Genomic DNA, 26814 nt, shown 5'->3' on the forward strand with positions numbered 1-26814 from the left:
AGAACCTTTTCACACCTGGGGGCTGCCCAGCACAGTGGGGCATTAACCACCGTTACCTACTGGAAGTACAGTTTGCCCTCTACCATTCAGATTCCCTCTGGCTGGGCCTTAAACAAGCAACTTCCTGGTCGCTATAATGAGCAAAATAATCTCTTGCAAGATCAGAAACGTTGCTATGCTACAATTTGTTCATACAATAAAATCATCTCTGTTGTTCACCTGTTCTGGAGCTAATCCTGACCTTTGACCTGAGTGTGGGGGGAGGTAGGTGAAAAATCCACAACAATTTTCATTCAGTAACTGTACAAACAAAAAATAAATTAAAAGAAAAACCCTAAAAATGTGAGTGAAACAGGATGATATATTATGGCCTTCACAGTTCCCAGATCTTAACCCAGCTTGACACCTATGGGAGATTTTGGACCAACGTATTAGACAGCACACTTGATGTTGGTTTTTCCTTTAATTTGTACACTGCTTCCGTTACATTCTGCTTTGATTTTAACATCTTACTTTCAAGCAGTTAATGACCTAAATATCTCACTGACCAAGGCCTTTGACATGAAGCACTCAGACTACATCTGTAACATCTTTTAAATCACATCTTCACTTAATCTGGTTTCATCTGTCCACTTTTGGCACTTTTAATCAACTTTTTACAGCATTTTATTTTTTTAATTTGCATTTGCTCCACTATTCCTTGGAAAGCACTTAGTAACCTTGCAAAGAAAATTACTATGACTACTATCATTATTATTACTACCAAGACATACTCTAGAAATGTGGTCACAAATCAACTAGTGTCAACAATGTGAAATCACAATTTCATTGAGCTGTTGAGCCTTTGATTGTATCAGAAGTGTAGGTGGAGCTTTACTTTAAGCGCTCAGAAGAGAAAGGCAAATTCAATCTACAATGCTATGACCACTGGGCACACTCCATCTCCTTAGGAATATCATGTGATATGGACTGAAAGCTCCTTAAACACTACTAAATTGATTTATGGTGAGATTGTTTTTGTCGAGAACACTTCATGTATTAAACGCGCAGGACTGACAATCCAGAACATCAATGAGAGCTTTCAATGAACCTGTTAGCCTCTTCGCTGCCTTTGCAAGCGCACTGGGGCGTTTTGTGCGTTTCCACCACCGTCTGTCAACTGGCGCTCCTCAGTGCTGAATTAAAAAAAAAAAAAAAAAAAAAAAAAAAAACACAGCCACAATCAGGTTCTGAGGCCTACAATAAAAATGAAGAAAAGACACCAGGTATGAAAAAGATAGATTTATTTAATGACAAATTAAAACAGAAAAAAGTCAAGGAGTTGAGGGAGAGCAGCAACATTACTGAGACTCCACATGAAGAGAAAGGGAGAGATGATTGGCTTGACCTCCCTCCCTCCTCACAGACAAAAAAAAGGAAATAAAAGAAAAGACTTACCACACAAACAAAAAGGACAGAGAGACAAACAGATGGGGAAAAAACAATTCAACTCTGGGGGGGGAAATAAAAAAAAAATAAAAAAAACCTTCAGAAGAACGACACAACTTGCTTTTTAACTACAAACACTGACATTGAGCCACAAGTTTTACAACTGCCTTTTAACGTTTGTTTTTAAAAGTCATTACAAAAAATGATAATTATGATAATCTCCATTTAATAATAACAATAGCAACATTATAACGGTAGAAACTGTCCCTCATTCCTAGTTGGGTGATCAGTCAGTCAGTGGTTGAGGCCGACGCTGGCAGACAGAGCGAGAATGAGGCAGAGGAGAAATGAAAGAATAGCAGGGGAGAGAGGAAAAGGAGAAAAAGAGTAGGTTTCTTGCCAAATGTCCATCTCTCACAAACACATGCGCGCTCTCTCTCTCTCTCTCACACACACACACACACACACACACGCACAGTTCTTCTCTCCTCTCATACAAAAAAATACGACTAAAATAATTAAAACGAAACAAGACTTAAGAATAAACTCAAAAAGAAAACTTTGAATCAACTGAAATGCAGTGTTTTTTTTCCTCATGTAAAACAAACAAACAAACAAAAAAAACAAAACGACATCCTCTGTTCCTCGGTCAAAGATGCGCCGACACACACTCAATTCATCCACTATTACACCTGCACACACAGCCTGTAATGCAAAGACTGAAAGTGTGTGTGTGTGTGTGTCAGAACGCCACTGTTGTGTCCACTCCATGAAAATAAAAATTTAAAAAAATCCAGAGCTGATGTAGCTGAGGGCCTTCTTAAATCCATACAGTATGAGAGCAGAGTCTAATAACTATCAACAATGACAGTCAACTATTTAAAGAGCGTCCGATGCACAATCTTTAGCCTTGGGGTGGACCAGTGTGGACTGGGAGGAAACCAGATGAGCCTGTGTGGATGTTTTACATCGCAGATGTAGATGGACATCCATGGAACCCTAATGCAGATCAGAGGTTCCAGTCCTGGGCAAAACTGGGTTGTTATGGGTGCTACAGCCATCCAAGCCTATGGGTGACGGTTCCAGGCCCAGCTATCCACATCCATGTCAGTCACAGGTGAAAATAAATATCCAAATCTGTGATAAGGAAGTTTTCATGGACTCTGGGTTCCAGTTTGAGCAAGTCAATACCAGCCACAGCCACGGTCCTAGCCCTACAAGTGTCGGTAATGTGTGAACCGTTTGATCCAGGAGGTCTGACAGGTACTGAGGTGGATTACAGACAGAGGGGAAAGATAGATAGCTGGCTAGCTACCTAGCACTGACCAGGAGTCCGTGTTGAAATATAGCTTGAGCCTTCCTCGTTGTGTAGCTGTCACGGCACAGAGCTGCTCAGCGATGACCAGCTTCCAGCGTCTCGGAGCAAAGGCTGGAGAGCTGTAGTGTCTGAAATGTCTGAGGATGACTGAGGGGAGGAGAAGAAAGAGAGACACTAAAACAAGAGTGGCGGGAAATCACTCCAAGAGAGAGATGTGACCAAGAAACGAGTGTTTGACAAGCAAGTTTGACTGAACAGCTTCTCAGTTTGTGTCCGTGTTTATGACCAAGAGAGGATGAGACTGCATGTGCGTGCACGAGTCTCACATATATATTTATGTGTGTGTGTTTAGAAGTCTATAGCCATCACTACACAGTTATGTCCTTGTGTTTATTCATACCATCCATTCATCCATCCATCCATTCATTCATCCATCCATCCATCCATCCCACCCCCTGGGCCTCCACGGCTGCCCGATCAGACAGTCCAGTTCCACGTCTCTAGGGGTGAGGCAGAGAGGGGGGCGCTGTGAGGTCACAACTGATTTGACCCCCTAAAAAATGCCCCCTGACAATCTGTAACTTTTTGACCCTCTTCTCTTCAAAGTTCTTAGCACATGGAGATGGTGACGTTGATGCCCAGGTTGCCATTCTCGGCGAACAGCTGTGCGATGGACGTGTCGAACACCAGGCAGTCGCTGTTCATGATGGCCGTCGCGATGCCCTCGTGGATGGAGCGTGGCGTGGCCTCCCAGGTCAGGCGGCGCCGGTGCCCGTTGAGCTCCAGTCGGTAGGCGAAGTTCTCTGCCTGCTTGCGAGTACCGATGAGCTGCACGATGGCGAAGAACTGCTGGTGGCCGTCGTACTTCTCCTGCTTCTCCAACACCAGCATGAAGTGGAAGCCGAAGCAGGACTGCATCATTACCCAGTCCACCGCGCCAGGCAGGTTGATGTCCGTGGCCAGGAACACAATGTCCTCCCCCTGGACAGAGACACAAAAGTTACACAGGTTTCTTAAGGTTATATAATGAGAAATCTCTAAAAACTTTAGAAATGTTTGAGAAAGACTTTTTGGAGCCACTACAGGCATCTACCTTCAGAGAAAAACATGTTTGTTCAATAAAAACAACTTCACAGCAATGTTGGGTTTGTGTTGGAGGAGGATTTTAAAAGTGACTCTGAGGTGGTGAGTAACTGAGGCTGTGATACCAGGAACACCGACTCTTTTGTGGATAGCACCAAATATAGAGTAGGATGGTCTCACAGTGCATATGTAAAGTGCTTGTATTTATTTGACATTACTGACATTTACCAGTGTGATTTCTTGAGTTGGTTATGAAGCTGCACTGTGACTGAATTTGCTGTGTCATTCATGTGCCACAGGCGGTTGCTGCTAAAAAGAGGCCTGATGGATGTTTGTAGTCTGTAACTGGTGTAAGCTCCTCAGATTGTCTGGACAAGACAACAGCCGGCAGGAAGTATTGTGTTCTCTGCCCTGATGAAGAAAAACTGAGCCATCTTCAAGTACAGGTCCTGTAATGTGTGTGATGTCTGCTTCACATGCATGACCTACAGAGGGCCAGAGCAGGCAGACCTGCGGCAGACCTTTCAACCATGCTAGTGTAATAGTTTAAGTCTTTTAAAGACTGCTAATATTGCTTTATATTGCTATTTGAAGGGTTTGGATAGGTTTCAGACTCCACTCCAGTACCAGACTGAAATTCCCTCATTTGCCGTTATCAATACTTAATTAAAACCAAGAGATTAGGTGTTAAAATAAATGAATAAATGAATAAATAAAAAAATAAATATAGGGAAGCACATTTTGCCATTCTGGAGAGGTTTTAGGCTTGCAATATAAAAGGTTTCCTTGGTACACTGCTTAATAAATGCCCCGTAAAACTGTATTACCACAATAACATATCAACCTGATATCTGGTACACTTGTGGTCAGTAAGGGTGGGAACTAGTAAATGTTAAGGGAGTTATAATTTATATTTTATAGATAACTAAATTAACTGCATATACATTTAATGAAGCAAGTTTTAAATATAATTATGTTAAACCAGGCAGATAAAGGCCCAAAACAGCTACGGTAGAAATACATTAAGACTTCTTTGTTCACTGAACTGAGGACCAGAGTCACTGTTTTACCTGCAGTGTGGTGATGGACTTGTGCTGGTGCATCAGGTGAGGCATGACAGCGTCCAGGGAACCCTGCCACTTGCAGGAGGCGCCAGGGCAGGGGCAGGAGTACGGCCGAAACTCGCACAGCTCTTCATGCTCCGTCTTGTCGGTGTGAGGCAGGGTGACTTCACAGCCCGATGAGGCGTACTTGCAGGGGAAGAGTACAGAGTTAGCCACCTTCTCCATGGCCAGGTTCCTGATGGAGCCCAGGGGGCCTCGGCAGGTGGGGCAGCAGGTAAGCTTGGGCCGGCAGTTGGAGCATACCTGGGCAGAGACAAATAATACAACTTAGTTTTTTCGCCATGGGGTGTTAGTCTCTTAGCTGTAGCTGTTGGAATCTCTTTTTCTGTAATTTTACTGGCTAATATTTATGAAACATGGCAGAGCTCAGTAAAGGAAACACACATTTCCAAAGCACAACTGCCTTTAACTCGAACATTTGCCCAAGTTACACTCGTCAAATCATGAGTCAAATGTCAGATCAATATTAGCCCATTCATTCGGCAGCTGTAGTGAGTTGTGTCATGAAAACATTTGATATTGATTCTTCTATATGGCTGTTAAAGTGCTCAGCTTACAGTGATTTGGTGAAGTGTTCAGACCCATTCACTCTTTTCACATTTTCAGACAGGATTGTGTCGAAGGACTATCCAGGGATGGCCACAAATAAAAATTCTGCAGCATTGAAGAGAGAAAGCACAGCGGCCTCCATTATTCTTACATGGAAGATGTGTGGAACAACCAGGAGTCTTCCTAGAACTGGCTGCCTGGCCACTGAGAGCAAATGGGGAGAATGGCCAATGCAATGGAAGTTTCTCCCATGTCCACACAGGATCTCTGGAGCTAGGCCAGAGTGACCATCGGGATCTTTGTCGACTCTCTTACCAAGGCCCTTCTCACAGTTTGGTCAGTAATTTGTCATTATGGGATAATGAGTGTAGACTGGTGAGGAAATTTTGTTTTTTCCCCAAGCATAAAAAAAAAAAAGAAGAAAGTGAATGGGTCTGAACTGAAAGGGAGCATCTTTGTGTTCCAACAATTTTTTTTAGCACTCAAGTATTAAAGATTATATTGTGCATTATCATGATAATAAACATCAGCTCTTAAATATTAGTTTATATGATATATAGCTGTGCAAAGCACAAACATACTGATAGTTGTAGTACTACAAACATTCTGGCGTACAGGATCTCGCTGAACTTGCATGCAGTCCGACAGGGAATTATTTTGGTCTTCAAAAACCGTGGTAACAATTTCTTTAACAAAATGGAAAACAGCTAAAGGTGAAAAATAATGATAACAACGAACTCTAGATTTAAAGACTCCTCAAACATTGAAATTAGCTGAGCAACAAGACGTTTCTTTTCCAGGGGAAACTTGGGTACAATGCTGATAAATTCACAATGTGCTTTCACTTTACACACACAGACTTTAAAAAAGTAATGCAAATTAGATACTCTGAATGACATCTAAGATGTATTGCATACAACAACTGGCTCTGGTTACTTTCCAGGCTGGACTGTACATACCAGGTGTCCGGACTGGCACTGCAGGATAGGTGGTAGGACATAGTCAAAGCAGACAGGGCACTCGAACAGGCTGGCCAGGTCACTGTTGGAGGCTGTGGTGCCTGACAGGGTGGGCACGCGCTGGGAGGGTGGGCACTTAGAGGTTCCTGTGGGCAGCGCGGTGGCAGTCTGGCGACTCATTTCTGGTAGCGAGAGAGAGAGAGAGGTGTTGTTGTGATAAAGTTTTCAGCAGATCCAACTGCGCAGTTGCATGGATACAAAGTTTTTGTATCAGAAATTAATTTGGCCAATTGTCCAGACCTCTCCTTGTAATGCTTCTTTACGCACACATTTATGAGCTGTGACACATATGTTTCTAGTTGGATATTTCTGACACCTCTACATCAAAGCCGAAGGGCAATCCACTGAAGCGATGTGGGAAGAGAGATAATCATGATAGGCAGGCTGAGACTGACAACCCAGTGAACACTGCTGAGTGCATATAGAAGGCCTATGTGGCACCAAATCTTATTTGTCATATGTCCTGATGCATTTTCCTGTAATTGCAGAGCTACCAAAAACTTTGAAGCAGCTCTAACTGACATTTTACTATAGCCATGTATCCAGTGACAATGTGACGACAGTGTGACAACAATGTGACAATGTTAAAGCTGATGAAACTACAGAGAATATCACCCAAATCTGCAGCTCCCTTCAGCTTTATAGCAAGTTTTACATAATTGTTTATCTGCTCAGCCTGTAAATTTACTCTTCTGTTTCACCCTCACTGCTCTCATAACGTCAAAAACCCACTGGACACTCCCTGCTCAGCACCAAACGGCACATATTGCCCTCAGGAATGGGGAGAAACCAAACACAGAGCTACCACACACACACACTAACCAAAGCAAAATCTATGAGATTACCACATAAGCAAGCTTTCTTCATCATCTTTATGTTAGAGAGGGGTGTTTCAGGCTGCAACAGCCTCTTAATCTGCCTCAGGTTGAACAAATGTGGGAAATGTAACTTCCATCATCCTCATTTTTTCCACCAGTCACACTGTTCAGCTTACATGCCTCTCCATTCTCATCTCATCTGTGATATCCACCATTCTTTACAGTTCTCACAGCTTTCAATGTCAAGCAGAGCCACAACACACTGCACAGCATGTTTACCATATTGCACATTTAACCATCAATAATAAACACTTAACTGCAATGGCAGTCACTGCTCTAAGATGTATTGGTTTACATAAATGTCAAATCAATTATCATGGAATACCCAACAGCTGAACTGACATATAGAAACAATCAGTGTGGTTACCCACTTTTCTCAAACTATGAAAACTTGTCATCCTGCCGCACTTCCAGATTCTGTGCGATTGCTGCAGGCTACATGTTTGCAACCACAGTACATTTGTGCTTCAAATCATTTAGACTGCTGTCTTTGGCAGTACATTTAGATTTCTTTAGGGGGACATATTATCTCTCTATGGCTGGCAGCAACAAGCAGACAGAAACCTTACAGTATTTTTGCTTTAAAAAAAAAAAAAAAAACTAACAAAAAAACCACTGTGTATGACAAATGAGCATACAACACATCAGCACTCTCTCTGTCACCCACCATCTACAACATATCTGTTATGGTCCAAGCACCAAGTCTGAGCTGTACAGATTTTCTTAGTCACATATATAAAAAAAGAACAACCAGACAGTAAAGTGAACTCAGATGTGGTGTGTGTGTGTGTGTGTGTGTGTGGAGAGCTGCTGTTTCCTATCGTGCTGTGCAGTTGCCTTGGTAACAGTTTTGTGATTAAGTATGGTATGGCCTGTGGAGCAAAGAAAAGGAGAGGGTAGAGTAGAGGCCAGTAAAAATGATGGGCAGGGAAAAAGGTATGTGTTGAAGAGAGGCAGGGGGAGAGCCACAGGAGATGAAGGGAGGGTGGAGGAGATGATACAAGAAGGGAGGGGGAGCAGGGGAGTGAGACAGCAAAGTTAAGAATCAAGTAGGGCAAGTACATAGGAGGTGTGGACATTCAACATGCAGTCTGTGTGGCCTTAAAAAAAACAACAAAAAAAACAACAAAAAAAAAAACTTTAAACCAAACAGGACAATCGAGTGTGGAGATTGATAAAAGGGGGAAGAAGAGGAAGGTAAGGAAGATGTTTCTAACGTCAGCTCTTTTCTGGGCAGTACAGGGGTTTGGGTGGGATGATTGTGCATGCCTATGTCTCCACCTCCTCTGCTACCCTGCATAGTTCATCCTTTTTATAGCCCTACCCACAGACAGACGCAGCACAGGGAGACCCAGAGCAGCGAGGAGAGAATGTGAAGAGAGGGGAGGATAGTATGTGTGGGAGGTGAAGACAAGAGAGGAGAATCAGGTGGTGAGATAGTGCAGCAGTATGTAGACAGACAGTACAACAGCTGGGGAATTAACACCCACCAGCAAAGTGCTGCCAAAGCTCTGGTCACGGCTGCTCAATTTGCCTAACGTAGCAGTTAATCTAACTATTAAAAAGGTGTTAAATAGAAATTACTTGTTGGGAGTCACAGACCATCATGGGTGGTCTTCTGAATCCTTTTTCTACAAAAAAAATGTTAGTATTTGTATTGGGATGTTTGATTAGTTTTTTCCTTAACCCATTTTTTGATGAGGATTCATTGATAGTTACCCACTAACAACAGTCAGCTTTTTAAAGACATCTGTAAAGAAATAAAACTGATCAACTGTGCTTCATGAAAACAGAATTTAAAAGCCGATATCTAGTTCCAATGGGCCTACAAAGGAAGTCTTTCAGTGATTTGTGATTTCCTGACATTTTGACCATTCCCAGATGGTTTTACAGTCATCCAATAACCATAAATACTAAGTGTGATGCTTTTATCTACATCATAATCATAATCATTCCCTGTTGCGTCTAGCTTGGTTGCTGGCAGCATTACCAGCAGGCAGGGCTGCTCGGGTAAAGCTTCTCTGCATATGCACATGCACACTCATGCCAACAGCAGAGGTACAAACTGGATCTGATGAGAGACTATTAGCTTGCTGTCCCTACGCCTGCCTGCCTTAAACACATCTGCTGTCTTAGCAGCTATTAATAGATCCTCTTAGCTGGCTAGCATGCTAGCAGTAGCACTAAGAGCAGTGGGACCAAATTAGCTCAGGACATTCAGCTGGTCCAAGGCCAGGGTCACAGTCGGCTAGCATGTGACACTGGAATATCTAACATAGGGTAGCTTCAAACAGGCAGTCAATATCTTGGCTAATCTAGCTTGAAGACAATGTTATGGTCATAATTGCAGGGATAGAGTCATTTGCTGTAGATTGGCAGCTTTATGAAACATGTATAAAAATATGTATATCTAAACGTATGGTATCTGTATAAAAATATATTTCAACATGTTTCCTTAGTTGTATAGGATACATCAAAGTTGCAAACTCTCACAGCATTTTTGTAGATTTTTATTTATTTTTATAAATAAATCAAGCTCAATAACTTACTTTGTAAAAGCACAAACTTCTCTAACTGTACCATCAAGATTAACTGATTAAGTTTAACCTTTGCCTCTGTTCAGTTCACTCTGACAAAGCCAGCACAACTCATACAAACTCAACTGACCCATAGCATGCACTATATATGGAGTCAGTGCAAAGCATTTTCCCTTTGCTTAAAAAAGCCTTGATAAGGACACACCAACTTATCACAAGAGTGGAGGCTATCTGCCAGCAATGTGTGCCTACGTGTGTGTGTGTGTGTGAGAGAGAGAGAGAGAGAGAGAGGACGTTATTTGGGTGTGGCTGATTGGTACTGTCAAATAAATGTAACACCACAGTTCCATCTTATGATATGCGTGACCGCTGGAGACGGCAAATGTCAATGAAAGTCAGTTAGAAATTTCCAAGTGTCAATCTGCCAAGCTAGACTAACTGTAACCATGATAAAAACCAAATCATACAAAAGAGACCCATTTCCTCATTTCAGCCTCCGTAAGATGGCTGGTGCACGGTAATGACTAATGGACTAACATTATATAAAATATAACATGAAGAAGACTGACTGCAGCTCCATAAGCAGAACTAATGTATGGCTAAACATACTTTACTGAAATAGATCAACACTGGACCTCAACCAGGAGGCCAGGAAAGGGGGCAAGTTTTATCAAGTCTTAGAGCTGAGAAGACTTGCCAAACCAGGTCCCAGTAGGACTGTATGAAAATGTATTGTTTTAATTCAGCCAGAAGTGTGTCATTTATTTAGGGATCATGACATATAGTCAACTTATGATATGAATTCTGGCAGGACATCATCACGCACTGCTTTTCATTGGCGTGCAGCAATCTTTGGGGGAAAAAAATAAAAAAATAAAAAAATAAAACAGCTCCGTTGTGACTGATGTGATTAAGATATTGTTTCCGATTGGCTGAGCAATACCCATGCTCTTGAAATTTAGGACCAAAAATGTCACCAACATGGATACACAGGTTATGGTAGAATGGCTATATTTTAAGAAAGACATAATTTTCTTCATCACATCTATGGTATAAACTTTCCCTCTTACAAAAGTCTGTCCATCTGCCTATCTAACAGCAGCTCCAATTGCTAGTTGGCAGCAAGTAAGGCTACAACGAGTAGCAACATGCCCAGTTGAAGAGCGTGTGTGGGAGGATAAACATAGTATCACTTGTTCAGCTGGCACATGGGGGCTAACAAGTGACACTCGAGTACAGATAAGCAATGCCCAGCACCCTTTTGTTGTCAGCAGGGGGCTTAGAAATGGATTTTACAGGCTGAATTTTAAGTTTACAGGCTTCTGTGTCTTACTTCTTATAATGTGGACACTGCAGACGACTGGCAGCTCATTAGGGATGAGAGCATTTATAACAAAATTCTACATCTAACAAAAAAGGTGCAACAAAGGCAGTGCCGCCAGACTCTGCAGTTCTCAGCCCACTGGGCAATGTTTTCTTACCTGTCTAGTCAAAGAATCAATCTGGGTGGGCTGCTACAATTTAGGTTACCTTTTTATACCATTAAGGAGGTTTCCAGTGATTAAGAGTTCCAGCTATATTGCAGAGGTTTGAACTGTAAGGGAGGCACAGGAGCTTTGTGGAAAGGGCATAGAGGGAGAGAAGTAAGGCAGAGATGCTGTGAGGTGAAAGGGACAGGTGCATGCAGGTTAAAAAAAACCCCAAAAAACCCCCAACATGAGTTACTTATTGTACCTGCAAAACAACATGACACAGCTACCTTAAAACTCTCAGTCCCTGACTGCAACTGTAAAAATAATAAAATCATAATAATAACTCAGTCAAATCTGAAGACAGACAGACACACACACATATTTTAGAGTCAGTGTAACTTACACTTTCAGAGGATATCATCCATCACAAATAAACTAACTTAGAGAAATCACAGAAAAAAAGATGGTCCTTATAACTACATAAATTGCCTGATCTTTATGTTTTCTTCAGCATCATTGTTGGTTAACAGTACAACCAGTGGCACATAGCAAAAGGGAGCTGTTAATGATTAATTATAGGCTAAAAAAAAAAAGGAAAAGAAAACAGAGCTTTTTGTAGCCCCCAGAGTAACTGAATCCATGGCAACCATAGCAATAATACTTCCTGTTTCCTGTAAAAGTTGTATCTGTTGATATAAGTGAAGACTAATGTCCATAGCACTTTGTAGAAAACAAACTACATGAAAATAAAACACTGACGATACAATGACTGGGCAGCATCAAGGCTGTGATTGTCGGTCAAATCTGGCAACATGGGCTCAGAGGGCTTGAAGAGACAGAGGGAGTGAGTCAGCTCAAAACAGAGACAGAGAGAGAGAGACAGAGAGAGAGAAATGAGCACATACTTCTGTGTGTCAAGAAGGTGGAGGGGAGGATGATGGCACAAAGATGAGCAGTCACAAACAATGACTCGGCACACAGCCCTGTGTTCAGGAGGAGCAACATAAAGGTAAATGGGAAAGGATGAACAATTTCCTGTTTAACAGTGAGTCCTGTATGCACTTTTTAACAAGAGGCAAAATGGTTATTAGCAGACGGACGCATAATGACACTTCTGTGATTCAGAGAGCGTGTACTCGGAGCTGCCGAAGTGAAGGAAACTCAGAGCTCCAAATTCTCAAACAGGAAACAAATCAACTGACAGCTAAGACTACAAGAAGGAGCTCAAGACACAGACATGTGAAACAGTCTACTGAGAAGGCTGTGGCTGTCACAGAAAACAGCTAAAGATGGACACAGAAACAGGTGAAGACGGAGAAAAAAAAAAAAAAAAAAAAAAAAAAAAAACACTAGCAGAGACATATTTACTCACCTTCGTCCATAAGATTTCCAAATAAGGCTTTCGTCTTCTCTTGAAATGTGGGGACCTCTGAAAAGTGAGAAAAAAAAAAAAAGACAGACTGTAAACAAACATGACTTTGAGAAACAAAGCTACAAATCCCTCAAATAACCCTGAAGTAACACACAGGAAGCAAAATACATAGGAGGTACACATGTATCTTCCTTTACTGGCTAGAGTGATGGCCTGGTTCTGTCATTTCTGACAGTGGGTATTACACATGCTCGAGTCAGTTCACATATGAAGCTGATCTGATTTTCAAGATGACACAGTCTAATGTTTATGGCAGCCATCTCCACTGTTCTAACAGGCTGTTAGAGACCAGGATGGGATAGTACACTTCCATAGACTGAACAATGCTCATTCAAGGTATTTAGGTGCAGCTAATGCCGTGGACATTAGCATGAGTCATTTTACAGTCATTGATTCCTACTGTACGGTCTGTTGGCTCCACCATTTTCCCAGCACTGTTAATTCATATTTCATAAAATAGATAAAGCTCCACCCATGTGTTGAAGTCAGTGGCTCTGAACTATTGTAGTCAGGATCAGAGAATGCTGATGCAAAACCTTTCCAAAAGTCCCTCTCAGCTCACTGAAATCTGTTCACCAACAGTTTGGTAAACCTTTTTGCAGGACTCTCACTCTTGTATGAAGTCAATAGATTTAGCTCAGATGCACATACAGTGTGTCCACTTTACCACATAAGCCTCCAAAGACCCAAAAGCCCAAACATTAGCCCGAAAAGACCTCAGTCTGACCTTAATATATTGCATATCTATCATTCATGCTACTGCTTAAAATAGCAGTGTTGTGTTGCTGCAAGCTTTTTAAAGCAACACTAACTTTTTCTGAGCAGGGACAACTGCGGCCTCTACAGCCACAAGTGATAATTACAGAACACGGCCCACTCATTTCAAGTCGGCATTCTGCTAAGCTGATTGACCGAAAACATCTGAACCCAGAGCCGTTGTGTGCTAAAACGTAGATGCTAGGAGCTAGTCTCTTAGCCTCTGCCATTATGTCCATATGGAGAATACCAAACTAGCTGAAAGCCCATTGGTGGTATGTAATGTATAAAGCATTACGCACTTCTTGCAAGAGATCAAACCTGCTCAACTCAAGTTACATAGTGCAAGAACAGGAGTTCAGAGCGTGGTGTGGGAATGATAGAGGCACCATTCTTCCCATTACAAGTTAATTTTTCCATCAAAATGATTTTGAAGTTGTCATTTCAAGGTAAATAGTTGCATAATGGTGCTTTAAATTACCTATATGAAAACAAACAAAAATTGTCAATATTTTTAAAAGTGAAAAAACAACACCTACCCTGCTTAAACAACTGCAATATAACTGAAATACCTGTCTTAGGATCTAGATATCACTTCTAAAGTGATAAACACGCAGTGTTTAGCACATACAGTCAGCAGTATGAGACACCGTTTACAAACACAACACGGGAGGCAAACCTTGCAGGCAAAGTATAGTGTCTAGACAGTGTGCACTTATTCCCGAGTCGTTTTGTAGTTTGGAAAAAAAAAAAAAAAAAAAAAAAAAAAAAGACATACAGCCCCAGTCAAACGTTTGGACACACCTTCCCATCCACTTAAATGAGAAAGTGTGTCCAAACTTTGAACTGGTACTATAGATGACATAACATCAGCTGTCAATCAGATGGCCGGTTGCATGCAGTGGAAAAGGGCTAAGAGATAGGAACTAGATGAAGAGAGCACGAGCAGAGCAGGAGACAGAAAACAAGCTGGCCTTCAACACAAACATGCCACTCTTTGTTCTCAACTCATAGCCCACTCTTTTCTCGGTCACACACACATTGTGCAGTGTTAATACACACCGCCAGTTATAATTCACAATGCAGGCAGGCAACACTTGCTTAAAGCGTCTTCTGTACTCACCCACACACAGGCTATTCAACATACAATGTTTACACTTTTTGCTACACAAGCTCCATGTAAAAAAGCATCAATTAATCAACCTGCCACAAATGGAGCTAGAGCCAGACTGAGCACAGGAATTTATGACATTTTATAACACCTTGGCTTCAGCTAGAAGGAGAGTTGTACAAAAGCTAACATCAAGCTAATGAAGAGAAAAGGTGTAAATGTTTCCACAAATGATTGCACACATGTGCATTATCTTTTAAAAAGCTGCTTCACCTTCAGTCCTGTTCACGCTCCTTTTGGCTAGACATGAGAAGAGTCTGAACAAGGAGTTCCAGGGCGGAGCTTGGAGTGCTACGCTAACTGGCTTCAAATTCACTTGGACCAGAGACATAGGGGTAGAGCATTCATGCAGCCCCTCAGTACCATTAGTTCTCTGGCCTTTTCCATGGAAACCACACACTGTTGCTCCTGCCCTAAAAACACACCACAAAACAGAGGATCATATTTCTCCCTCTTCATCCCCCATTTAGGAGGGGTTACCACATGAGGGTCCAGGGCAGGCTGTAATGAAAGAATGAGGGCTGTGTCCAGACAGAAGCAGATGGGGATGCTTGGTTGCCGGAAAAATAAATGCCCACTAGGGGACTGGACAAGAGAAAGCGATAAGAGTGCCTATGTCTGTATCAACGGAATCCCAAAAACTATAAAATATCAAATTCCAAAGTCCTTCAGTCACTGCAGCAGCATCAAGAAAAACAGCCAGGGATATCCAGTGGGTGAACCAGCATCCATCAAACCTGGACCAGGATCAGGACCAAACTGAGTGCAAAACTAAAAAAGACACACCAAGCAGGTTGCTACGCGCTTATGCTGCAGTGCAAAGAAACAGAGAAGCTCACTAATTTGCCTTCTCTTCCGCTGAAAACCTTGCACAATTTTTCTGTGAGCAGTCTGTCAGTGTGTGGTCAACTAGCCACACCCTGGCTGCTCCCAGCCACTAGGAATGAAAGGCAACACGAGATATTGTAGCCAAGTCTCTTTAGATTTTCTCCAACGCTGGATATTTATCCTCTCACAAGTTTCTATATGCCGCAAGTGTAGAGGTTGGCGCTGGACCACTGCAGCTTTCAACAGGTATATCCTCTTCCAAAGCCATTTCCCAAAGTTGCAGGTTTGCAGCAAAAAACAAAACAAATAAACATACAAAAAAACAATTCAAAATGGAAAAAGAAGGGCTGGTTTCTAGAAAAAAAACAAAAACAAATCTTGTGTCGTGTAGACGAGTTGCTCGAAAAAATAACCCTTTGCCGATTAGAAAACAAAGCCCCGTTCTATTAGTTTCCTGCCTGAAGAAAGCTGTAGCTTGCAAGAGAGTGAAAGAAGGGAAAGTCCCAGACAAAGTTTCTCTGCCCCTGACTTTTTCTCCTCTTCGCTACTTTATTCAAGCCATGCTCCCTCTGTCCCCTGGAGTGTGCTAGGTGTCACTGCTGCTGGGTGTGTTTGAGCGAAACGGAGAGAAGCTAAGCCGGCATCCAATGTCTCTCCAAACAGAGCATGCTCACTCACACCCTTCCCCTTTCTTTCTTGGCAGCTGCCTACCCAAACACATAACCCCTTCTTCTCCGCAACACATTATTTCCCTTTCACACAGACTTTAACTTGCTTCTTACAAATTTTTAACCCCCCCCCCCACACACTTCATCTATCATGTCAGTATCTCTCCATTTTCCTTTCTGCGTCTACACTTCCTTACATGCCTCGAGGCTGCATATTTTGCTGTCTTTCTCCACGATGGACAGTCTGTCTCACTTTCTTTCTCCCACTTGTGTTTCTTTCTCTCTGCCCCCTCCCTCGGCCTGGCTCTGGGGTTGTGCAGGTCTCAGATTTCAGCCTCGTCTAGCTGCAGGCTGTACCACCCGCTGCCCTTGTTGACACCATACCTTTCTCACAGCATTTTCTTTTCATTTTATCCTTCTATTGACTTCCTCTCACACCGTTTGCCAGAATGTAGTAAGCATATGTATCACATTCAATTACCTCACAGCTAATAATTAAAAAAAAAAAAAAATTGTATTGTATGTAACCACTGAACTCAGGCATTTGCAAAATTAAAGCCAGGATTTGAAAATCAAAACAATGTGGTGCATATCTTAGATTAGGGGACTGCAGCTGTCATGATTTAAATGTTAACTTTTTACTTTCTAGAGTCATTCTAGGTATGTAAAAATGTTCTACTACTCATTTGTTCCTTTCTCTGACACACACTCAGTCTCTTGCACACACTCTCTGGCTCCTTCTCTAAACACACAAAACTGAGCCAGCGAGGAAAAGAAGCCAAAGTGAAACCAAAATATCACTGAGAGCCAGAATCTGTTTGTCAGCAGGAGAGAAAGTGATAGCTAGCTTAGTGCAGACAGAAAGAGATGCTGGCCCCATTCACATGGTGCACCAAAATGCATCTTGGGTGATTCAATCACATATGGACAGATTCAAACACAGATGTAACTTATTTCAGCCCTATAATCACCCAGCCTTTTTCCTTCTCTTTCGGTTGCCTTCTTTCTCTCGCCAAGAATGCCACTGAAAATGTCATCATGAGATGCCACAGTTCATATGGAAGAGGTGATCACGACACTATTTTTTCTTAGGTGAAATGCTCCTGGATTCTGCCTGAACTACCACTGTGAAAGCACAGTTAGATTTGCTCAGCTTTAAGAGAAGACATGAGGCACACTGCTGTATTCTCTTCACCATCGTTACACTGCATCTGTTCACATTATCACCAGACAATATCAACATAATGCGATCAGAAACTCAGCAGCACAAAAAATATGGGCACAAAGAGAGCACACTGTGGCACACATACATGCTGTGAGCTATAAAACAGCACTAGTGACACTAGTCAATGCCCAAAGTGTGCTATTAAAGGGGCAGGGCAACAAATACAACAATGAGCCATCTGGACCAGGCAGCAGTTCAACTCCTGAGACCCAAACACTTCATCACCTACAGCCAGGGGTTTACAAAGGGGTAGATGGAGAGAGGGAGGGAGGGGAAAGAGAGACAGATTATTTATATCTTAAACACGCTTTGGCAATGCAGACGTCTAAATTTTGTCAAGCCAACAAAGCACCACTGAACTGAAATTAAGTAAGAGACAACAAGACCAGTGAGTTGGAGATGTTAAAAAAAGCATGACTTGGCGAGGAGGTTCTAAAACACATCGGGCTGAGTTGTGCACAAGCCCACATTTCCATATGAAATGAATTGTGCTGTCATTTCCATTTACAGTCTGGCGTGTACTAAACCGATGCGAGTCACTGAGGCAAGGCCAAAATAAAAAGGCAAATAAATATATTCTTTATTCTCGTCAAAAAAGTACAGGTTTTGATTACATTAAGTCTCCATTTGTAGTTAAAGGAAGTATCACGTGACCTGCCAAAGACCTGTTATTTAACAATGCTCTGATAGATTTAATTATCACATTTGATATGATTTCACTGGTCTCAATGGGTTCACCTTTGCTCATTATGTCATGTAGCTAATTCTGAGCTAAATTTAACAAGGCACATTGTGGATACAAAATGAACCCTGCATTATACGTCCATAAAGATGGAGGCAAAGTCCATTTAAAAGCTCTGACCAGCGCATTACTGTCTCCACGCCTGTGTAAACTCTACATCAATAGGATGAAGCATGCAAAATCGGCAAGCCAAATGTATCATGTTTTAACCATATTTTGAGAAAATTCACCACAGAAAATGCAGTCAGGTGCAATTAAACCATTGCAGAGGGAACGCAAGAAGATGACATATTCAAAAAAGAGCAACAGTCAAACTTCAACATTACTTCAGCTTCAGTTTACTATATGATTTATTTGCTAAATCTGTCTCCATTACACTGTGTTGCATTTTGCAGGTGGATGTGAACTGCATCATTCCATATATCAGAAGTCTCAGGCAGACCTGACCAGCTAAAAACCAGAGGCCCTGACCTGACTCTTGGATCGTGTTGGGTACTTTAGTCAGCGTCAGCTAGCCCGAGGCTGTTTCACTGCAGACTGTTTTATGCATATCTGTAAGAACCCTTTGAGCATCACTGCCACAAGAGCAGGTAAATTAATGTTACTGTTCCAAAAGAGGAATGTCACACTATTGAATAATGTGTGAACGAGCAAGCCAATGGAACTTGTCAGGAGCCAATTCACTTTTAATGAGAGGTTCTCCCATGAGCTAGATAAGGTAACAGAGGAAACCACTCTTAAAACAAACATAAGGCCGTGCATTAGCAAGTGGAGAGCTTTACCCAGATTTTCTGGATTCAGGTGTATTTGGGACTGTTTGGACTCAAGTTCAGTTGCCATCTGGTCCATTTTGGTTCAGGTTTTGCCATTTGTTTGAAACAAATACTTTCTAATTTTATTTAGACAGAAACAGGTCCTTCAAGTCGGGTAGAAAATTTTAGATGCATGAAGAGCTCTAGTCAGAGTGAAGAATAAACAACAGGATAGTCCTTGACTGTTGACACATTTCTTCAGAAGAAGAGACTCACTTGCTGACCTGATACAGACTGGAGCTTTGGTGAAGCAGATGAAGAACAGTTTCCCTTCTACTGTACCCTGCTATCTGTCTAACACACGCAATTTTGCACCTATACTCAAGACTGTAGAGAGCTGTATTATGACATATTAAGGATTAACGTAAAAGGAGATCAATATAGAGCGCACCATGCTATGTATTCAAACAAAGGATATTTTGTTAGCTACAAGTGGTGGAATATCACTGGGAATGTGTGAAGCAGCCAGACCAGGCCCTAAACTCAATCCTTGAGTGAAACAAAAACAACAAATCATGAAGATTTCCTTTAGGGGTAATGTTATAACTCCTTTCCCTTTGGCAGTCACCTCTTTTCCACAGCAGAAGAAAAAACATCTGAGTAACAGTACAGCTTAGTAGCTCGTTACCATGGAGAAGCCACAGAGTAGGGATATCAGGGCAAAGGCAAAACTCCACACACACCTACACAAACACACATGAAGCCTCACACCTTGTGTCTTATGTTCATGCACCGTCACAAACACATACACACACACACAAACAAAGGGAGTGATAAAGCAGGGACTCCCTTTGGCATTAGTAAGCCCTAGAATTACCTCATTAATACAGAGCCAATGAGTCACTGTCTCTCATCTCTCCCTCTCTCTCTCTCTCTCTCTCACACACAACCACACACACCCCTCCTGCATCAGGCCAGCTGTCACAACAGCTGTCAATCTTGTGAGGAAGAGCTGAGCTCTATTCACTGGACATGTGCTGCTGATGCTGTGACAGGTGACAGGGCAGTAAAAACTGGAATTATTGCCTCCACCAACAAGTTGCATTTTACATCCATGTCTGTCCAGACTCATTTATAATGATAACTACCCAATGATAAGAAACGATAATGTAGTGTTGTGAATTTTTTGATTTGTGAAAAACCGATTTGAATTGTTAAGCTTTGTTGTTCTTGTTCTGCTCTATGTCTACTGTATTAGTGTGCAAGTTCATTGAGAGAAACAGAAAACAGCCCAATTCTTTGTGTATGTTCATGCTTGGTCAATAAAGCTGATTCTGACAGAACAAAGTTGCCATGACAGTTATGCTTCAAATATAGATGTTGCTGCAAAGAAGCTTCAAAAACATGGATGCTTCGCACACTTCAACCTGCTGTCACAGAAGATCTATCCTAGGCCTAGGCAACAAAACAATAGCAATATGTACCAGCGACAGACACCTCATCAATAGCAATAAGAAAATGGTTCAATAGAAAGTGTGATCGTTACAGTTACATGAACAAGTTTGCTTTTTCCCTGGCTCATAAAAACAGACAGGTCAACATGTGTGTTGTTTGGTTGCACCAACAACAGAACTGTGGAGTGAGATAATTAGTACAGCCGGAGAAGACGATGAGGACAGGTCAGCTTGCCAGTGTGGCAGTTTTGTTTTCTTTAAGTCTGACCTATATCAGAACCTGACCAAGAGTGGGAATACAACTAATTTGGCCGCTTCCATCCTTTGGATTAAGCAACACGTTGTCAATCATGACCATCATCTGCTACATCTCAGGAAACAACCAAAGGCAGTCCATGATGGTGAGGTACTCAGCAACAACACTGTATGACCAAACATCCAAACAGTACACAGATATAACTCACAGCAGTGTACTACTTTTGTCCAAGTCTTTATCAAAAATGGTCAGTAATTATCAATAGACTGATACAAATTTTTTTATTGTGAAAACATTTTTGGCCACATCACCCAGCCTTAATCTATTCAACCACCACAGTTTCAGGGTGGGCACCGAAGATAAGTGTCACCAATTTAGTACCTGGTCAAAGGGAAAATGTTCATAATCTCCTCCTCTGAATTATGGCACAAATAATGGACTTTTAGCGGAAAGTAATGAAGTCCCAGTGAAGAATTCTTGAGATATGGCCAAGAACGTGTTTTGTGAGGTCACAGTCACCTTGACCCTTGACCACCAAATTCTAATCAGTTCATCCTTTAATCCAAGTGGATGCTTGTGCCAAATGTAATGAAATTCCCTCCAGGCGCGCCTGATACATCGTGTTCACAAGAATGGGACAGACAGACAGAGACGGATGGACAACTCAAAAACATAATGCCTCCGGACACAGCTGCTGCCAGCGTGGAGGCATGAAAACACAAAGGTCTGCCAACAAGCTAGGTCGTAGACACGGGCAAGTATACACACAGCATCTCATCCATCCTTTGATAGACTAAATATCACTAGAAAGTGCCAACAGTCATACCAAAACAACATATCATTATCCATAAATAGTGACTATCGGTAAATATTGATGTTCAATTTTCATATTAATCAACAACCCTAACTGAGACGCATAATTACATCTTAAGACAAACTGTGCTGTTTGAACTGTCACATAAAACAAGTCCAGCGTGTTATGCCATGTGACACAGTGCATGCACAAGCACAAAGGTAGTCAGGTAACGGCAGAAGCAACAGAAGCAGAGACGGCTCAGATGGACCGTGTGAAAGTCAGATAAAAAAATTAAAAAAAAAAAAACATGTGGAAACCAAGATTTTTGGATACTAGGAATGATGTGTAGTTGAGGGTGATGAAACAAATTTACGAAGGATAATTAGCAAAAATTATGTGGTGCTGAAAAAAGGTGCATCATCAAGTGTGGCGTCTTTTCAGTTTCAGACACGATGGCTTTAATTAACAACAAGCTTTATCCAAGCAGTGTTTCCCAGGAAAGACTGCACCATGGGGCAGTATGGCCAATCTACTGAACAACCTGAAGCATCACTACAGAATACAGTCTGACAAAAACTGATTTAAATGCCAATTTAAATGGAATTATTGCATACAGTATACTTTTCATTTCTGTTTAAGGTTTACATTAAACAGTGGTTTCAGGAGAGAAGTCAACCTTGTCTACAAAGTTGGGATCCATGCAAGCCACAGCTTTTAACCCATCTTAAATCTATCCATCTATACCATAGATGTTAGTGATAAAACCATGGGCACACATTTTGTAATGTTCTTTGACATATTTAAAAGTAAAAAAAGAAATTGAAATAATAAAAAAAAAGACTGTAAAATCTATATCTGACTAACAGGCATGTTGAAAAATCACAAAATATTAAGTGAGCCAGTCATGATTCCTATTCAAGCCAGAACTGTGCAGTCCTGTGCCGCTTATTTTTAAGCAACCTTCAAAACATCCTCATTAGGTTAACAGTCCTTAACACAGCTATTGTATGATTGAGAGATAAAAAGGAGCTCGAAGGTTAGGACTAATCACCCCTCTGGTTGATGCGGCAGGTGTCTGAGCCATCAGTGCAAGCATGTGCCACTCAGCTATCAGTCCACATATGTGGTTACATCATCCTCACTGCAGAACTCGCATTATAAATGAAATCAGCCCCCAAACACTGTACGCACAGATAGCTACTGAATTTACCACTGAGGAGAAAACAGAGTGGAAAACAGTTTCTAACCTCTTACAGTTCACAGAAAAGCTGCATACCAACAATAACAACTCCCGTCAGCTGGACAACATCCCACTGGTGGACCTACAGCATCTGCAAGCAGCATGTTTCATTTGCAAAAGGGATATTCAAAATGTTGACAAATGTGAGAATGGGTCAAAATTGTATTTGCTATGCTACTGCGACCAAATACTGCATTGGATATATGATCATATCAATTAAATAGGCAGGTACTGGTTATACTTCAATCATAACATAACTGATAGGCTAACATACAAATATGACAGATATAATAAACACATTTAGTGGCATATGCTGCCACTAAATATGTTAATTTCTTTTCACATATTTTCTATACAACTAAAAGAACCTTTGTTGTCACTGCTGTTACAAATACATATTTATGTATGTATCATACGGTGATTTTCACAGTTAGAACCCTAATGCAAACCGTTTCTGTCTTTTTTCTTTCTACAACTCAGCTATATTACTTTTTCTTCCAACTAAACAAAGTCTGATAAATCAAACCTCCTTTATTTTCTTGCATTTTACTGAAATGTTCCCATGGAATTGTATTTTTGCAGCAGGAGTTACTTTTTGACAAATAAATAACTGAACAATATACATAGCTCCACTGCCTCACATTGTGTCAAACAAATTACAACCCCCAGACTCAGGTCAGGTCAGTCCCAGCACATGCAGCAGCAGTACGCTCTCATTTGCACCACGAATGACAGGCACACAGAGTGAACCAGTAAAGAGATAGACAAGGACAGTAAAAATTTAATGGAATTTTTCACAGTCCAGTAATACCGCAGGATTTCTCCCCTTTCTCCCTATGGCCAGTCCAACTATGACTATGACAGATAATTCCATCATTAATATGTTTGTGAGTGAGATGGCGAGAGAAAGAGAGAAATTGACCATAGTGTGCACAGCTCTACGATAAAATAAGTTATTATCCATTTGAAATAGTAAAAAAATAAAAACTAGAATATCAATATGTGAATGTCAATGTTGATATTGTGGCAGGCTGCCACATATAAATAAATGTGGGAAACACTCTACTGAGTATGATGACTTCATGAGGATGAGTCTTTCCTATTCATGACATAAATCCCCATCATCTTGGCATCTGTCAACATCCATCCACATATGAAAACTATCCCTGTAGCTACATTACCAAACAACTAAGCCTCTCTAAAAGCTACTGAAAACCCATAGGTCAAAGGTTTATCTCTGCTGCTACATTACAGACAACCAACACTGTACTGAGCAGAGTCAGCATAAAAAGAAGAAGAAAAACAAAACAAAACACAATAAGCCAACTGTTTTGCTCAGGATGGTATGTATGTTTGTGCGTATTTTAGCTGATTGGTCCTCCTCTCAAGACTGCAAGGGCGTGTGCAGATGGATTGATTGACACATCCCTGTTAGTCAGGGACACTGGACAACTTCAAACTTTATCAAGCTTTAGGAAGAATTCTATTGGGGCCTGGAAACCAGGCTTTTCCCTGGATTTATTTCCACAAATCACATCTTGTACTTGGCTCTAAATGTGTGATGTCTGGATCCTGAAAAGTCCTTAGTGCAGTTTCAATGCGGCAAAATTACACAATTAATGTGGTACGTTAACAAGCTTCTTAAAGTACTGTACAGAACTTTGCTTACATTATTTATTGTGCCAACATTTTTATATTCAATTACAGTGATAGTCATCACCCAGGCAGTTGTCATTACAAACGTTGCAGATACTTGCAGATGCTTTCTATCCAGCACTTTTAATCTTCCCGTAAGAGTTTCTGAAGTTATTCAACCTGAGGTTACAAACAGCCCGTTGGTTTTCATACAATATTTTTTACAACTTGAATTCCTGTTTAAACTCTACATACAGATCACAGGCTGACAAGCTCACTTGAGCTGCAACTTTTGTACAAACTTATCTTTCAACCACTGCTCAACAGTTCGTTTCAGCCAACTGACAATGTTGTATTTGTATGAGCTACAGGTAAGACAGATAACAGTCCTCCTGGGTTTTTCTCACATAGTGAATTACGAGTCAGCCACCTCAAATTTCGTGCCACATTGTCAGGTACAATCACAATAAATGGAAGGGACCAATGATGGAGAGGATCAGAGTCAGAGTTCTAGGATGCTGAATTCACTAGTCAAAATGTCTTGCATGACACTATTTTGCTGCAATATTGTAATATACACCAACCTTTTAGTAGCTTTTAACTTCTTGCTTCATTTAGGAATATAGTACATGCTTTTGTTCCATGTTTCAAAAACAAATAGCACATAGAGTATCTTTCCAATAATTACTCTTTTGTTTTCTTTTAACAACAAAAAATATTTTTCTCTAAACTGATATTTAAGACAATGCTTTTCCTATCAGTGACGGACTGCATTAATGGCCAAAAAACTTTCAAATCTCATTCAAAATATCAAAAATTAGCCTTAATATTGTTACTCTACAACCTGTCTAATAGTAAATATGTAATTCACATTAATCAAAGTCATTAAAAAACTATTTGTGTGCCATTGTTCAATGCAATGAAATCAGGGATGACACTAAGGTTCTTCCTCTTAAGTCTGACAATATAGTAGTAGTAATATTAAAACAACTTAGAGTGACTGTTGGGCCCCCTCAGGAAATTGGTTAGCGCAGTCTAACATCTCTATAGAGGTGAACCTCCATTTCAATATTCTGTGGGACTACCGGATCACACACTATCTACATGCAGTTTTTACAGACCTGTGTGTGCTTGGACTATACAGTAGCTGTCTTGTAGAGTACTCTAGCTTAGTCAGCAAAAACTACATCTCTCTCTGTACCCTTATAACATTACACAGTAATTTGTGGTCTGGTCAATCACAGGCTCACAACTTTTTACTACAATATAGTCACATGGCAAGAGCTGCATTATGCATATGAACACATTACTGCCTATGTGTTCTATTACCTTTGTGCTTTCCCTTTATGCAAAAACTGAAAACTTTTAGCTTTAGGTCCATCCCTCGTCAACCCTAGCAGAGACCTTGTTAGTAAGAAAAACATCATATGTGGTCTTTAGTGATGTTCCCTTACTTTAGTGAAGGAACTTTACAATAAAAAGGTCATACCTTGATTCCTTTAGAGTTTAGTTTCTCACAGCATCCTTCATAACACATCTACAGGTGTCCACGTTAACAATAATATGATCTACTCGACTGCTGCACTCATAACGCACACCAAGGTGAACATGTAGTAAAGCAGATCAGAACCATCTGAGACACAACAACTAAAAGCTGACATTCACTCGTCCTCCCCTTTGAGACAGGCCAAACACACACAGTCACGGCGGCTCTTTGACAGCAGCCACGGTCCTTACTTTGAGTAAACATTAGTCATCACTTCCCCCACGGCCGTCACAAAACCAGGTTATGCCAGTAACGCTGCCACACAAAACAATGCCACGATAGGTTTCTGTTGACCTGAACTAACCTGCTTTGAAAGCAAAATGGCCCTGTCTGGCAAGGCAGACAACGGCATAGCCTAGCTAGCGTTGACTGTTACAGACATACAAGGCCTCGTCTTGCCGTAAAGCAGTACCCCATAGCATACTTGCTAGCTGAATCGGTTACTTGTTAGCTTAGCAACCGATACGTTAACGTTTTTCATGCACAGTCCAGTGAACGTTTACAACCATGTTTGCTCGCCAAGTATGCCGATCGACTGCACACCACAGACAAGTGTGCGTCATGACAACAAACCAGCTAGCGACACGACTAGCAAGCTTTTTGCCAAGCATAGCTAGCTAACAGCCAACATTAGCACCGCGCTAACGAAGGAAGCTAATGTCTGCTACAGCAGGGCTGTTGTTTTCCCCAGCACACACTACACTCGAAAATCTGATGTTTCATTCGCCACGGCACACCCGCTTACCTCGGACGAAATATCCTTCAGTTCACTGCAGATAAACAGCTGCGTATATGGCAATGTAATACACCCTGGATCCCTCTTTATCGTCTTTCATTCGTTAGCTGGTTGTAACCATTCGCACTGCTCCTGGATCAGAGACGAGACGGCAGGCTTAAGTACCAGC

General features: G+C 41.3%; 1 protein-coding gene across 2 annotated transcripts; it reads right to left on the reverse strand.

Annotated features, from left to right (window-relative positions):
- Positions 1-1266: 1266 nt before the first annotated feature.
- Positions 1267-26814, reverse strand: siah1 (siah E3 ubiquitin protein ligase 1). 2 transcript variants are annotated; one of them, XM_023406130.2, is made up of 5 exons: positions 26655-26814; positions 12781-12837; positions 6462-6643; positions 4900-5196; positions 1267-3727 (listed from the first exon to the last, which is right to left on the reverse strand). In XM_023406130.2, exons 2-5 carry the CDS (start codon positions 12788-12790, stop codon positions 3356-3358), a joined length of 861 nt encoding a protein of 286 aa, XP_023261898.1. In that variant the 5' UTR covers positions 12791-12837; positions 26655-26814; the 3' UTR covers positions 1267-3355. The 2 variants fall into 2 exon arrangements, with proteins under 2 accessions (XP_023261898.1, XP_023261897.1); XM_023406129.2 differs by lacking the exon at positions 26655-26814 and adding an exon at positions 14981-16204.

This window comes from Seriola lalandi, unplaced genomic scaffold (genome assembly GCF_002814215.2).
Source record: "Seriola lalandi dorsalis isolate HSWRI2012SDOR001 ecotype SW California unplaced genomic scaffold, Sedor1 jcf7180002054295, whole genome shotgun sequence".
Taxonomy (NCBI): domain Eukaryota; kingdom Metazoa; phylum Chordata; class Actinopteri; order Carangiformes; family Carangidae; genus Seriola; species Seriola lalandi.